The 11,925-nt window shown below is 36.6% G+C and overlaps 2 protein-coding genes across 2 annotated transcripts in view; both read left to right on the top strand.

Moving 5' to 3' along the window:
* The first annotated feature begins 182 nt into the window (after nt 1-182).
* Nucleotides 183-10,110, top strand: LOC107677195 (uncharacterized). The gene is made up of 15 exons (XM_016472004.1): nt 183-1,437; nt 2,737-2,939; nt 3,989-4,058; nt 4,159-5,242; nt 5,663-5,797; nt 5,952-6,081; nt 6,156-6,284; nt 6,376-6,480; nt 6,564-6,727; nt 6,874-7,024; nt 7,509-8,231; nt 9,316-9,407; nt 9,494-9,608; nt 9,683-9,789; nt 9,880-10,110. Exons 2-15 carry the CDS (start codon nt 2,753-2,755, stop codon nt 10,081-10,083), a joined length of 3,396 nt encoding a protein of 1,131 aa, XP_016327490.1. The 5' UTR covers nt 183-1,437; nt 2,737-2,752; the 3' UTR covers nt 10,084-10,110.
* A 511-nt stretch (nt 10,111-10,621) lies between these two features.
* Nucleotides 10,622-11,925, top strand: part of LOC107677191 (ADP-ribosylation factor 1-like) — a 4,397-nt gene continuing 3,093 nt past the window's right edge. The window contains exons 1-2 of the mRNA XM_016472001.1: nt 10,622-10,717; nt 11,503-11,658. Coding sequence (XP_016327487.1) covers nt 11,511-11,658 — 148 coding nt within the window. The 5' untranslated portion in view covers nt 10,622-10,717; nt 11,503-11,510. The remainder of the gene's footprint in view (nt 10,718-11,502; nt 11,659-11,925) is intronic.

Below are 11,925 nucleotides of genomic sequence, written 5' to 3'. Positions count from 1 at the left end.
ACAGAAGAGTCAAGTTTTAAATAGGAAAAATATAGAAACTCTTTGGTCATTTTTGAGCGAGATGCTAACGGTCTAATCAGATTCAATGATCTATGCTAAGCTACAGCTAAAAGTGCTACCGCCAGACCCGGAGATCGGCTGAATGGATTCGAAAACGGTAAAACTCAACTGTTTAACTCTAGGGGAGTTGGAAAATGAGCCTATTTTCAAAAATAGTGGAGTGTTCCTTTAAATGCTGAAGTTTTGTGGTGTTAAAGATATCTAGAGTGACTATAGAAGTGATTTTAGCAGAACTGTCGTTTCCCCAAAACATTGAAATTAAAATTAGAGGCTAAATGATGACATTATAATGACAAATGTTAGTAGGATGTTGATTTGATGTATTTGGAATTACATTATCATTATTCCAATGCCATAAACCAACCATAAGTGAGAAAAGCTTCTGAGATTCAAAACTGAATGCATCACCAGTGAACTGAACCAAAAAAGAAACTTGTGAACTTTTTTTTTTTTTTTTGGCTCTAAATCTGATTGGGAAACTTTATAACTATTAGTAACAGCAAATGCAGTTGGCCCTTGACATTAATGGGTGTCGCCAGCCATTTAACCCTATATTTTACTTAGAGGCTGTTGCATGTAGGGTTAATTCAACTTTCAGACAATTATTTGCTTTTTTTTATAAATATATATTGAAGGTGTCTGTGTGCATTTTTACAAATCTTTCGAATGACTGATAGCATTTATATTCCAATTCAAGAGTCATTCTCAACATTTGCTATAGCTGCTTTAGTGTTGTCTATTTTTGTCTCATTTTATTATTTACCGAAGGGTGAAGTGAATCTAGTTATTGAAGTGGATTTATCTGTTTGTTTTTGGTTAATTATACTGGAAAAAACACTGAAATTAAATACTTTTGAAATAGATAACATGTTGACTCATTCATGTCTCATCAGACTGTTTTGATAAACTCTGTCTGGTTTCCATGGCACATGTTGGCAGATCCATCTTGGCAATGCGATTAGAATTTTTATTTTTTGTAAACGCAATTCATGTGACTGAATTTTTTTAACTATTGGAGGAAAAATATCCTGTAAGGCTATTAAATGGTAAACACAGAATAAAAATGAGAAAATATCCTAAAAGATGGAAAAGTTTGGTCTGTGTTTGTCTTTTAAGAACGCATGTAAATGCATTTGACCAATCACAGGCTGACACAGATATTCCAGATGGCTGCTGCTTGATGGAATCATGTTTCACAGCTCGCCTTCTGCAAGTGTTTGAGTCTCACTCTGACCGGCTAAAAAACCATTCAGCTGAAGCCACACAAGAGCTTAAAATATCTCCATTGGCTGAGTGTGTTTGACTCGAGGAAGAAAACAAGATTGCTTTGGAGAAAGTTTGCAGATTTCCAGAAGCCTGTCCTGGCTGTTTCTTGTGGTATGTTGACATTTTGTGTCACAACTTACACAACACCTGACCGGAACGGCTTTAGTATACGGGTGTAAGTGGAACTAAAGCGAGTGTGTTTGTAAAAATAGATCGTAATTAAATACAAATGCATGTATGGGGTTATACTACCATTCAAAAGTTTGGGGTTGGTAAGTTCCTTATGCTCACCTGTGTTTATATGATAAAAAAACAGTAAAAATGTAAAATATTATTACAGTTTAAAATGTATGTTTTCTTTTTGAATATCTTTTAAAATGTAATTTATTCCCACGATGCAAAGCTGAATTTTCAGCATCATTTTCCCAGTCTTCAGTGTCACATGATCCTTCAGAAATCCTTCATATTTGTGTTGAAAGGATTTGTTGATGAATAGAAAGTAAAAAAAAAAAAAATAATTATTTGTAATGAAAATCATATTTGTAACATTATAAATGTCTTTACTGTCACTTTTGATCAATTTAATGCATCATTGCTGAATAAAAGTATTAATTTAAATTAAAAAATTACAAATTATTTGTTTCAGTGTTATTTAATATTATTTATATACTATTATATTAATTATTTTAAATTCGTTTTTTAACAATTTCAGTATACTGACAGTTCTGAGTTTTAGTAATTATTTGCTGTTGTCATTTTTATTTTTAGTATTTAATATATTTTTTTAAATCCTATTTAGCTTTATTTTTTATTTCAGTTGCAGTTTTCAAAATTTATTTTTTTGTCACTTTTGATCACTTTAAGTAATTCTCGCTGAATAAAAATATTAGTTTTATCACAAAAAATTATAATAAAATGAAATAAAATCTTACCGACCCCAAACTTTTGTTTAAATTGTTGCATAACTATCCTGAGTGTGTTGACTAGGTGTGAATGCTGTATGTAATGAAGGCACTCTGAGCATGTGTTGAGGTATTGAAGGAGCTCAATGGACAGTTTAACAATAGCAAAAACTCAGTGGAAATCAAAATTCAAGATGGAGAAGTAAAGAGACTGACAAAAATTACAGGAATGTTGGACTCTGATAAATGATCCGGTGTGAGAAAGTGTGAAAGGGTGAGAGCAGGACAGCTGAAGGGAAGCGGGAGACACGCAGCTTCAAACATGCCAAAATGTCACTGCTATTAATACACCTCAGCAACTGCTCTCCAATCAACACACACCATCTCACAGTGTGTGTGTACATCAGCAAGTGTGAGGAAAATGATGGCTTCAGGTTCCTCCCACCTAAAAAGCTTGGTATCTGCCCCAGTTCTCTTACTGAGCTGCATTTATTTTGATTTTTTTTAGTTGAGAGGACAGAGGAATGGCCATAACGACCATGTCTGACTCCAGCAGGCTTACAGAGGTGTCTACACTGGCTTATCTGGACGAAGGGACCTCAACGTCAGACACAGAGTGTGGAGAGGAGCCTGATCTCCAGCCAAGAGTTCTGGAGGAACCTCAGGCAGTGGGTGCAGAAGACACTGGAACATCAGACATCGTGTCGAGGGGTGAGAGAGGACAGTCGCTTTAGAGGTTAATGAGTTCAAGAGAGGATGTCAATCACGTTTCAGACAGTAGGAGATCTACAGTCTTAGAAATGAAGGTTCTTCAGTGGTTCTTGGCAGGAACTTCCTACCAAGAATAGTCTAGTTGGATATGTTTTTTTTTGTGGAGATTAATAAAGTTCTTGATGTTACATTATAGGTTAATCAGATCGGCATATCGTAGTAGCAAGGTTATGTCTTTGCTGTTTTAGTATCATTTATTTGTATAGTTTTATAATGTTTACTAACATTTTAATGATCATTTTTAGATGTTCAGTTTTCATTTCAATTTCAGTTTAAATTTTTGTAATTTTGTTGTGCTTTTATCATTTGTATTAGTTGCTTTTTAATATTTCTATTCAGCTTTAATTTTTTTTTAAATTTTTAAGTAATTTTAGTTCTTCAAAAACTTAAACTTACTTATAGACTTAAAAATTAATTTTATTTTTTAAATTTGATTAAATTTTAGTAATTTTGTTAAATGCCTTTATCATTTTGTATTAGTTTTTTATTTTACTGTTTAACTTTACTTTTAATTTCTCTTTTTGATATAGTAATTCAGTACTTTTATAAAGTTTAATTTATTTGTTTAAAGTTTAAACTTTATTAAGTTTATTTTAAAATTATAATTTTTATATTTTCAGTTTTCATTTTAATTTCAACTTAGTTTGTTTTAATCATTTAGTTATGTGCTTTTGCAATTTTTATTATTAGTAGTTTTTATTTTCAGTAATTCTCAATTCTCAATAACTTTTTTTATATAAATGTAAAAACAACAATGTATTTTCTTTTAGTTAGTTGCCAAGACAACATTTCAAATTTTTAAATTTTTTTTTTTATCTAACATTTTATTTAATTTTATTTCAACCATTTTTAATAGTTTTATTTTCTGGTTTTATGAGAGAATGTGCATTGTTTAAAGGACAGTATATATAGAGAAGATACTGTAGTTGGTAGATTTTGTTTATGTGTTAATATTTATGTTTTAAGTGATGTTGTAAATGTATTTTCAGATGAGGAATATCAAACGTATGGCTTTACAAGTTTAGAAGACAACAACATCCAGTCGTGCATCAGCAACAGGTTTACACACTGTGATTCTTTCCATTTACTTTTATTTAAATAACAGGTTAATGGATCCATCGATCCATTTAACTGCTTTGTTTACCACGATAATTCATAGGTCAGATGTGTCATTCCCTTCAAGTGAGAGAGAGAAGAAATCTACAGCTTGCTGCCTCAGAAAACATCACAGGAAACACCGAACAGAGATTAAAGACATGAGGAAAACGAGGGGGACGTGTAGACAAGACAGAGCAAGAACAAGAAGAAATGCTCCATTACTTTCTGACCAGAAGACCAGCGGCTCCTCAAGATGCTCCAAACCAAGCACTGAAGATCAAGACAAGTTCTCCTCGACACCTCGACCTCAGCAGGTCACTCCAGATCTCCATCTGTGGGATTGTCCTCAAGATGTTTCCCGTCTACGCCTTCAAAAGCTGGAGGTCGACTTCCCTTCGACCTTTGAGTCTCACAGTTTGATATCTGACGGTATGGAACCAAACTTTGACTCTGAGTTTGCATATATCTATGCTGAGAGCATCAAGGGATGTGACTCTACTTGTTGCACAACTCCAGGAGACTGTAATACCCACAATCCTCTTGTCAAAACTGATACAAGCCCTGAAAGAGACCCTGAATCTGTCTGGAACAGCTTTGAGGAAGAATCGGAAGACTCGGATTGTGATTTATATATGTTTGCTTGCAGTATAGCAGCTACTGCAGGTTCCAGGTTGAACGCTGACCGCTTTGGGTCTTTACTAGATGATTTTGACTCGACTTGTATTTATACAGACTGGGAAAGGACAGAAACCGAGCAGGGTTACAGTCCAGCCGAAGCGGAGTGGTCCTCTGAGAGTTCATGTTCCACCGCTGACCGTGACTCTTCCTGTACCACAGACAGACAAACCAGCAGCTCAGATTCAGACAGCTGCCGTTTAGAGGCTCTCGGTGACATCAAATGTCCTGAAGTGTTTTTGCTGGGATTTGAAGGTTGCTTTGACTGCTGTGATGCAGCTGAAGACGTCTGCAGAGACACAGAGAGCGATCCTGAGTCTTTTTGCTCCAGACGGGATACAGCTGAACTGTGTGGTGTTGTGACTCAAATGGACCGACGGCATTTCTCTGAGTTTTTCTGTGAGATGATTAAAGAAGTGACGCAGGAGAAAATGAATGTAAACGAGGGGTTTCTGTTCCACCCTAAGCAGGTGTGTGACTAAAGTCATTAATGCAGATTGACAATAGACAAGAAATAAATATATATATATATATATATATTCATAAATGTACATAAAGTGGGCAAAATAATAAGGTATTGCCTGATATTGAATATTTAATTGTTCATGCTCATTTACCATATTTTTACATTTGCCATATGATGATTTTAATGTTTTATTTTTAATTGAGATAACCCATACAGCAAAAAATATTTTCAGATATATTTAAATGTTTCAAACTATGCAAAAAATATAGTACTAATATACTGCCAATATATATTTAATATATATATATATATATATATATATATATATCTTATATGTTATCTTAGGCAGATAAACTTTTTAATGTATATATTTCCAATAAACTCACAATTTACTGCAGTTTTAATGGTGCACATCATTTCTTAGTTCCTCCAGGTGAAGAACTCTGAATATCGAGAGGGCCGTGAATATTCATTTCTCCGTCACATTCAAAATGGCTCATATGGAGACGTCTTCAGCATTCGGGACAAACAAACAGGATTTACATGTGCCGCCAAAAAGGTAAATATATCAATTTCTTATCCAATTACATATAAGCCTAAATATGTCTGAATATTCTTGCATGCACTATTTTTTGGACAAAGTTTTTGAATGTGAGAACCTGTGACTCTCTGATTATGTCCTAACTGATCCAATGCACTGCTCTCTTGTGAAGATTCCCCTTTGTAGTTTTAGGTGGGAGGAAGTGGAAACATGGAGCAGGATGGAGTCTCCTCGTGTCCTCCAGCTGTATGGGGCCGTGAGAGAGGGGCCCAATGTGATTCTCTTCATGGACCTGAAAACAGGTGATTGCTTCTACCAATGGACGCCTCGGAAAGCAATCAAGTCATATCTGAGTCAATAAATTCTCTCTTTCCAGGTTCTTTAGCTCAGTTGCTGAGAGCGAAGGGCTGTCTGTCTGAAGAACTGGCTCTGTATTATCATTCTCAGGTCCTGCAGGCTCTCCAACACCTGCACAGCAGACGCGTCATACACCTGGATGTCAAAGGTCAGCGGCACGGCCATTGTCATGGATTTTCATCACAAAACAAATCACTGATTGTGCCTTGATGTCATTCATGTGTCGATTTTATGTGTAGTTGACAACGTGTTGCTGTCTGAGGATGGCAGACAGTGTTTTCTGTGTGATTTTGGACTCTCTGAGACACTCAATCAGGGTGGATACAGCACCAAAACCTTCAGAGGTGACTACACACACACACACATACACACACCAGCATGCATGCCTACTCTGAAGTGTGATTTATAATGTGTGTGGTATGTGCAGGGAACATTCTGCGTGGCACAGAGTCTCATATGCCGCCGGAGGTGGCGAGGGGTGATCCTCGCTCTGCTAAAGCTGACATCTGGAGCAGCTGCTGTATGTTACTGCACATGCTCAACGGACACCAGCCCTGGACACGATACTACCCTCATCCACTCTATCTGAAGGTGCAGTGAGCATGCAGTTGTCACTTTAGACGCACTATCAGTCAAAAGTGTAACACACCTACTCATTGTTTATTAGGACTGTTGCTTTTGACTCTACATGGTATGCTTGTGTCTACTGTATGAAACTGTTGTGCTATGATTGTCAGATTGTGAGTGAGCCGCCTCCTTTATGGGAGATTCCACCTGACTGTGACCCGCTGACCTGTGATGTCATCAAAGGGGGACTGGTTAAGGAGCCGAGAGAGAGACATTCGGCATCAGAACTGCTGCAAAAGACCGTGAAAGCACTCAGAGCAGGTATGAAACAATTTTTGCATGGTTAAAAAATGTGATGAAATGTGTATAACATAGGTAATTCTAATGTCAATACAGTAAAAACGGAAATATTGTAAAATATTACAATTTAAAAGTACTGTTTTCTATTTAAAGATATTTTATGTTATTTATTCCTGTGATGCAAAGCTGAATTCAGCATCATTATTCCAGTCTTCAGTGTCACATGATCCTTCAGAAATCACTCTAATATGCTGATTTGCTGCTCAAGAAACATTTCTGATTATTATCAACATTGAAAACAGTTGTGCTGCTTAATATTTTGTGAAAACTGTGATACACCCCCCCCAGGATTCTTTGATAAATGGAAAGTTCAAAATAACAGTCTGATCATTATAATAGCTGTACTGTCACTTTTGATCAATTTAGTGCATCCTTGCTAATTATTAATTTAAAAATCTTACTGACCTCAAACTTACATTAAACTCTTGATTTTATACATATTTAGTATGTGGGCGCTCTGGTTCTGAGGAACCATCTAAACAATATTCAGCACCTGTACTCGAGGACTGTCCCAATTTGAACTTGCATGAGACACCTGTCCTATCCATCGTGGAAACTCCAGTGAAAACAAGTCCTCCTAGTTTCCCAGAAGACCTCTCAGCACCTACAATTCACTGGGTGAGCACATGGAGACAGACGGCACCAAACGAGGATGATTCTGACTCCACGACGGAGGAGAGCGAGTGGGATGAAGATGCAGATATCAACAGATTAAAAAGAGACCAGATGAGCAGCTGGATGGACAGATACTGGGGTGAGGAGGAAAATAATAAGAAACAAATCTATTCAGAAGATGACAGAGAGCTCGAATCTGATGAAGACACATCACAGATCAATGAAAATCTCAAAGCAACAGATCAAACAGATGCTGAAGAAAGCAAAACCGATTATTTAACTGAAAAAAGAGTTGTGTTTGGGGGATGCGGTGAATGTGACAGAAGTGTTTTAGAGGAATTAGAGAGCTGGGATGGAGAGATCCGAAGCGTTGTGGATGATGAGGAGGTGGAGAGTGATTTGGAGAGTCTTCGAGAGCTTGGCAGCGATTGGGCGCAGGAGTGGGAGCCGTTTCTACAGCTCCAGACACTTTATCACCCGAAAGAAGCTCAACTGCAGAGCGAAGACAGCTATTCGGAGTCTGAAGAAGAGTCGGTCATGCTGAGGAAGAGTGGTGAGTTTTTGTTTGTTGTGTGTGAGCTTAATTTGATTCAAACTAAATTTCTGTCCATTTCTTCTGTTTTCTTTCTTGTATGGACTGCAATAGAGGTTTAACAGAGTGTTGCTTTTCTTTTCCATGCAATGAAATTGAATGTGAAAAATCATAAAAAGCAGCAGTCCGTATGACTTATGCACTACACTCTTAAAAATAAAAGTTCTTTATTGGCATCTATGGTTCCATGAAGAACCTTTAACATCCATGGAACCTTTCCATTGGATAAAAGGTTATTTGAAGTAGAAAAAGAATCTTCAGATTATTTAAAAATGTTCTTTACACTAAGAAAAATGCATCCGTTTTTGATTGGATATCGAGATGGGGGCGTGGCACTCAAAAATGAATTAAATAGATTGTGGAGGGGCGGGGTTTAAGAAGACTAAATGATTGGAGAAATCCGTCATACATCACCAGAGGTGTGTAAATAATGTTATCTGAGTAACTTGAGGACCATGATTTTGCCACGTCGGATATGTTCTGGATCAACATCCTTGATCAACAACACTTAAAAATAAAGGTTCTTTACTGGCATCTGTGGTTCCATGAACAACCTTAAACATCCATGGAACATTTCCATTCCACAAAATGTGCTTTATAGTGTAAAATTATTATTATTTTTTTTTTAAAGTTCTTCACACTAAGAAAAAAAAAAAGTTATTTTAAGAACTGTTCAATGAAAGGTTATTTTGGAAGTCTAAATGGTTCTTCTAAGGCATTGCTGTGAAAACCCTCTTTTGAAGCCTTTATTTTGACCATTCAACATTTCAATCTACCAATCTGATTCTACAGATAAGGAAAAAAGTAGGTTTAGGGTTAGGTGCTTAAATAGGTTCTTAATTTCCCTCTGATTCCCCAAGATTTTGCTTGTGATTTACATACACCGTTGCAGCATTTCTGTGTCTTAAACATTTTACGAAATGCATCAAACAGCAAATGTAGGTCAAAAGTTCTGATACAGAGTTCAAGTTGTGTCAGAGTCGTACAGAACTGAATGTCAAGCACTTTTATGCAACATTACTGAGTTCCTATTTGTTCTCCACAGAACAAAAAGGCACAAGTTTACCTGATTCTCATGGACCGCAACCTCTCACCTGCACCAGCTTCTTTTACTCTGAGCAAGACATTAGCGATGAGGTAAACCTGCAGACAGAATCATGTGAAGGTTTTATGAAGGTTATTGTGCCAGAACATCAAATTAACCCAATGTTATTGTTTTAAAGGACTCTGATGATTTAAGCTCGGGGGTCTTTTCCTCCTGTAGCACCACAGATGGCCATAGCTTCAATGTGGATTGGTCAGTGTCAACTGACCAGACGTCGTCTTGCTTCTTTGAAGGTAAGTTTAATCAGTTTAGTGCAATTTCAGGTGCTTATGTAAGTTTGTGTGTATTGATTTGGGTATGTGTGCAGGTCTTGGCGTGGATATATGGGTGGAAGATGTAAGCGGAGAGAGTTTAAAGATCAGAGAGAGGCCACAGGTGAAAATCGGACACATTGCTGTGGGAATCAGTGAACAGGTGAGATTCCTCTATAAAGATTTCACATCTTTCATGTGAGAAGAGATTGTAAAACGGCACATTAAAACAGTATTTATTTCTATATCACAGATATCTCTGAGGACATTCAGTTTGGCCACCCTAGACGGGTGTCTGGTGTCTCCGGACACAGAAGTATGCGAGTCGGGCATGTGGTTGCAGTGCGTTCCTGCTTCTGACGGCAGTCCCAGCTGGGATTGGAGGGTCAGAGATGGAAAACTAGAGCTGCGAGAATATGATGAACATTCAGAATCCTGCTCAACAGTGGCACTCTAGCAAAAGTGACTATTACAAACAGACAGAACCGGAGTTTTATACATCTCATTCCATTATTTTTGAGCTTTATGATGCTAACTTCATTTGTTACTTCATGCATTTGTTTAGGAACTTGTGTTTGATTCAATTTAAACATTTTCAAATTTGTCTCAGTTGACTAAGCTTAATCCTAATGTGTCAAATTATAAAATTATTTTGATGCAAATGTAAAGGTACATTGTAAATTTGTTGTGTTGATAGTTTTGTTAGGAAGACAACACCTAATTTCAGTGTTATACATAATATACACTGTATAAATACTTTTATATAAAATACATAAATGTATTTTGTGCATGAAAACAAACGCTATTTCAATGATATGCAATGTAAACTAAGGCGTGTACAGTCACTACAATAAATCGGAAGTTCTTCCTCATTTCCCAAATCCAACCGGATCTGTCAATCATTCTGATTGGACCGCACTCATAGAAGGCGGGATTAGGCATTGTTCTCCTTTTCTGATTGGACTGTTTTGTGTGGTGGGCGGGGCTTGTCAAGCCGGTGCGTTGAGTTGCGTTATACGCCATTTTGCAGTGACAGTCAGCCGTGCGCTAAAGCAGTGGAGACAGAAAGCTCAAGAAGTCCCGGTTCAGAGGTGATTTTACTTCGCTGCCTACATGATAAACATTCTCACTTTTTGACGATTACGTTAAGTTCGTTAGTCATTCATTAAGCTGGTTTCAAATGACAAAATCCGTCTTTTGAAGTGCCAGCTGGCTGCTCTTATCTTGTATGTAGCTAGTCGGCTAATTGCTAAAGATGATTGGTCCATAAAATCAGTGTATTTGCGAAAAACACACCCTTACATTCCTCTAATAATATGTATTAAAACTTCAAATACTCTGGAAAAACATCTTATGAATTTGTTAGTTGTCAATAGTGTAGACAAAGCTAGCTATCCTGCCAGTTACAATTTATTTTGAAAATTAGTAAATTAATTAGAATTTTATGTCATGTAGTAACTTAATTAAACTTTGGATTAAATGTGGACGCCCTGCCAGTCTGTCCCAGACATATCTGATAGAGTTTGTCCATTTTATTAGACATTTATTCACAAGAACACTAAATGTGCCTTATATTTTATAATAAACAGCCATTTAAATGACATTACATTTATTTGAAGTGGCTATCCCAGTTTCCAACACCGATAACGATGCTGTTTGTCCTTGTATACTTTGATTTATTAATAAATAAGAAGCTATATCTGTCATATAATATCAGAGCATTTGATTCATCCTGTGAACTTTTATGAAAGTTTGTATATTTAAAGACATGTCATTACAGGGACTTGTTTTCTAACCAAGCATTAAATGGGGCTTTTGAATTAAAATCTTATGTGCTGTATAGTCTCTAATATATGTTTAACTCTTATTTTTGCAGTGTAAAGCATGGGGAATGTCTTTGCGAACCTGTTTAAGGGTTTGTTTGGGAAGAAGGAGATGAGAATTCTCATGGTCGGTCTTGATGCCGCCGGTAAAACCACCATCCTGTACAAACTCAAGCTGGGAGAAATAGTCACCACCATTCCCACTATCGGTACGGCCGAAGGCGTCATCTGTTATTTGTTTTTGGCATTGTTTGGTATCCTGAAAAACACTTTCAAACACTTTGTCAATCTCACGGTTTGACCTTGACTTGTGCATCATGGTGCACAAAACTCTTTTGTTCAGATTATCTGCTGTATATTGCTATGTACAGTATCTCACAAAAGTGAGTACACCCCTCACATTTTTGTAAATATTTTATTATATCTTTTCATGTGACAACACTGAAGAAATGATACTTTGCTACAATGTAAAGTAG

The sequence above is a fragment of the Sinocyclocheilus anshuiensis genome, unplaced genomic scaffold (assembly GCF_001515605.1).
Source record: "Sinocyclocheilus anshuiensis isolate Anshui unplaced genomic scaffold, SAMN03320099.WGS_v1.1 scaffold392, whole genome shotgun sequence".
NCBI lineage: Eukaryota > Metazoa > Chordata > Actinopteri > Cypriniformes > Cyprinidae > Sinocyclocheilus > Sinocyclocheilus anshuiensis.
This window is presented reverse-complemented; position numbering and strand designations above follow the sequence as displayed.

Bases quoted from the DNA above. Each gene is read 5' to 3' on its own strand.
- LOC107677195 (XM_016472004.1), top strand. From the start codon at position 2,753: ATGGCCATAACGACCATGTCTGACTCCAGCAGGCTTACAGAGGTGTCT. The intron at 6,728-6,873 runs GTGCAGTGAGCA...TATGATTGTCAG, and splicing joins CTCATCCACTCTATCTGAAG to ATTGTGAGTGAGCCGCCTCC. The intron at 8,232-9,315 runs GTGAGTTTTTGT...TGTTCTCCACAG, and splicing joins GGTCATGCTGAGGAAGAGTG to AACAAAAAGGCACAAGTTTA.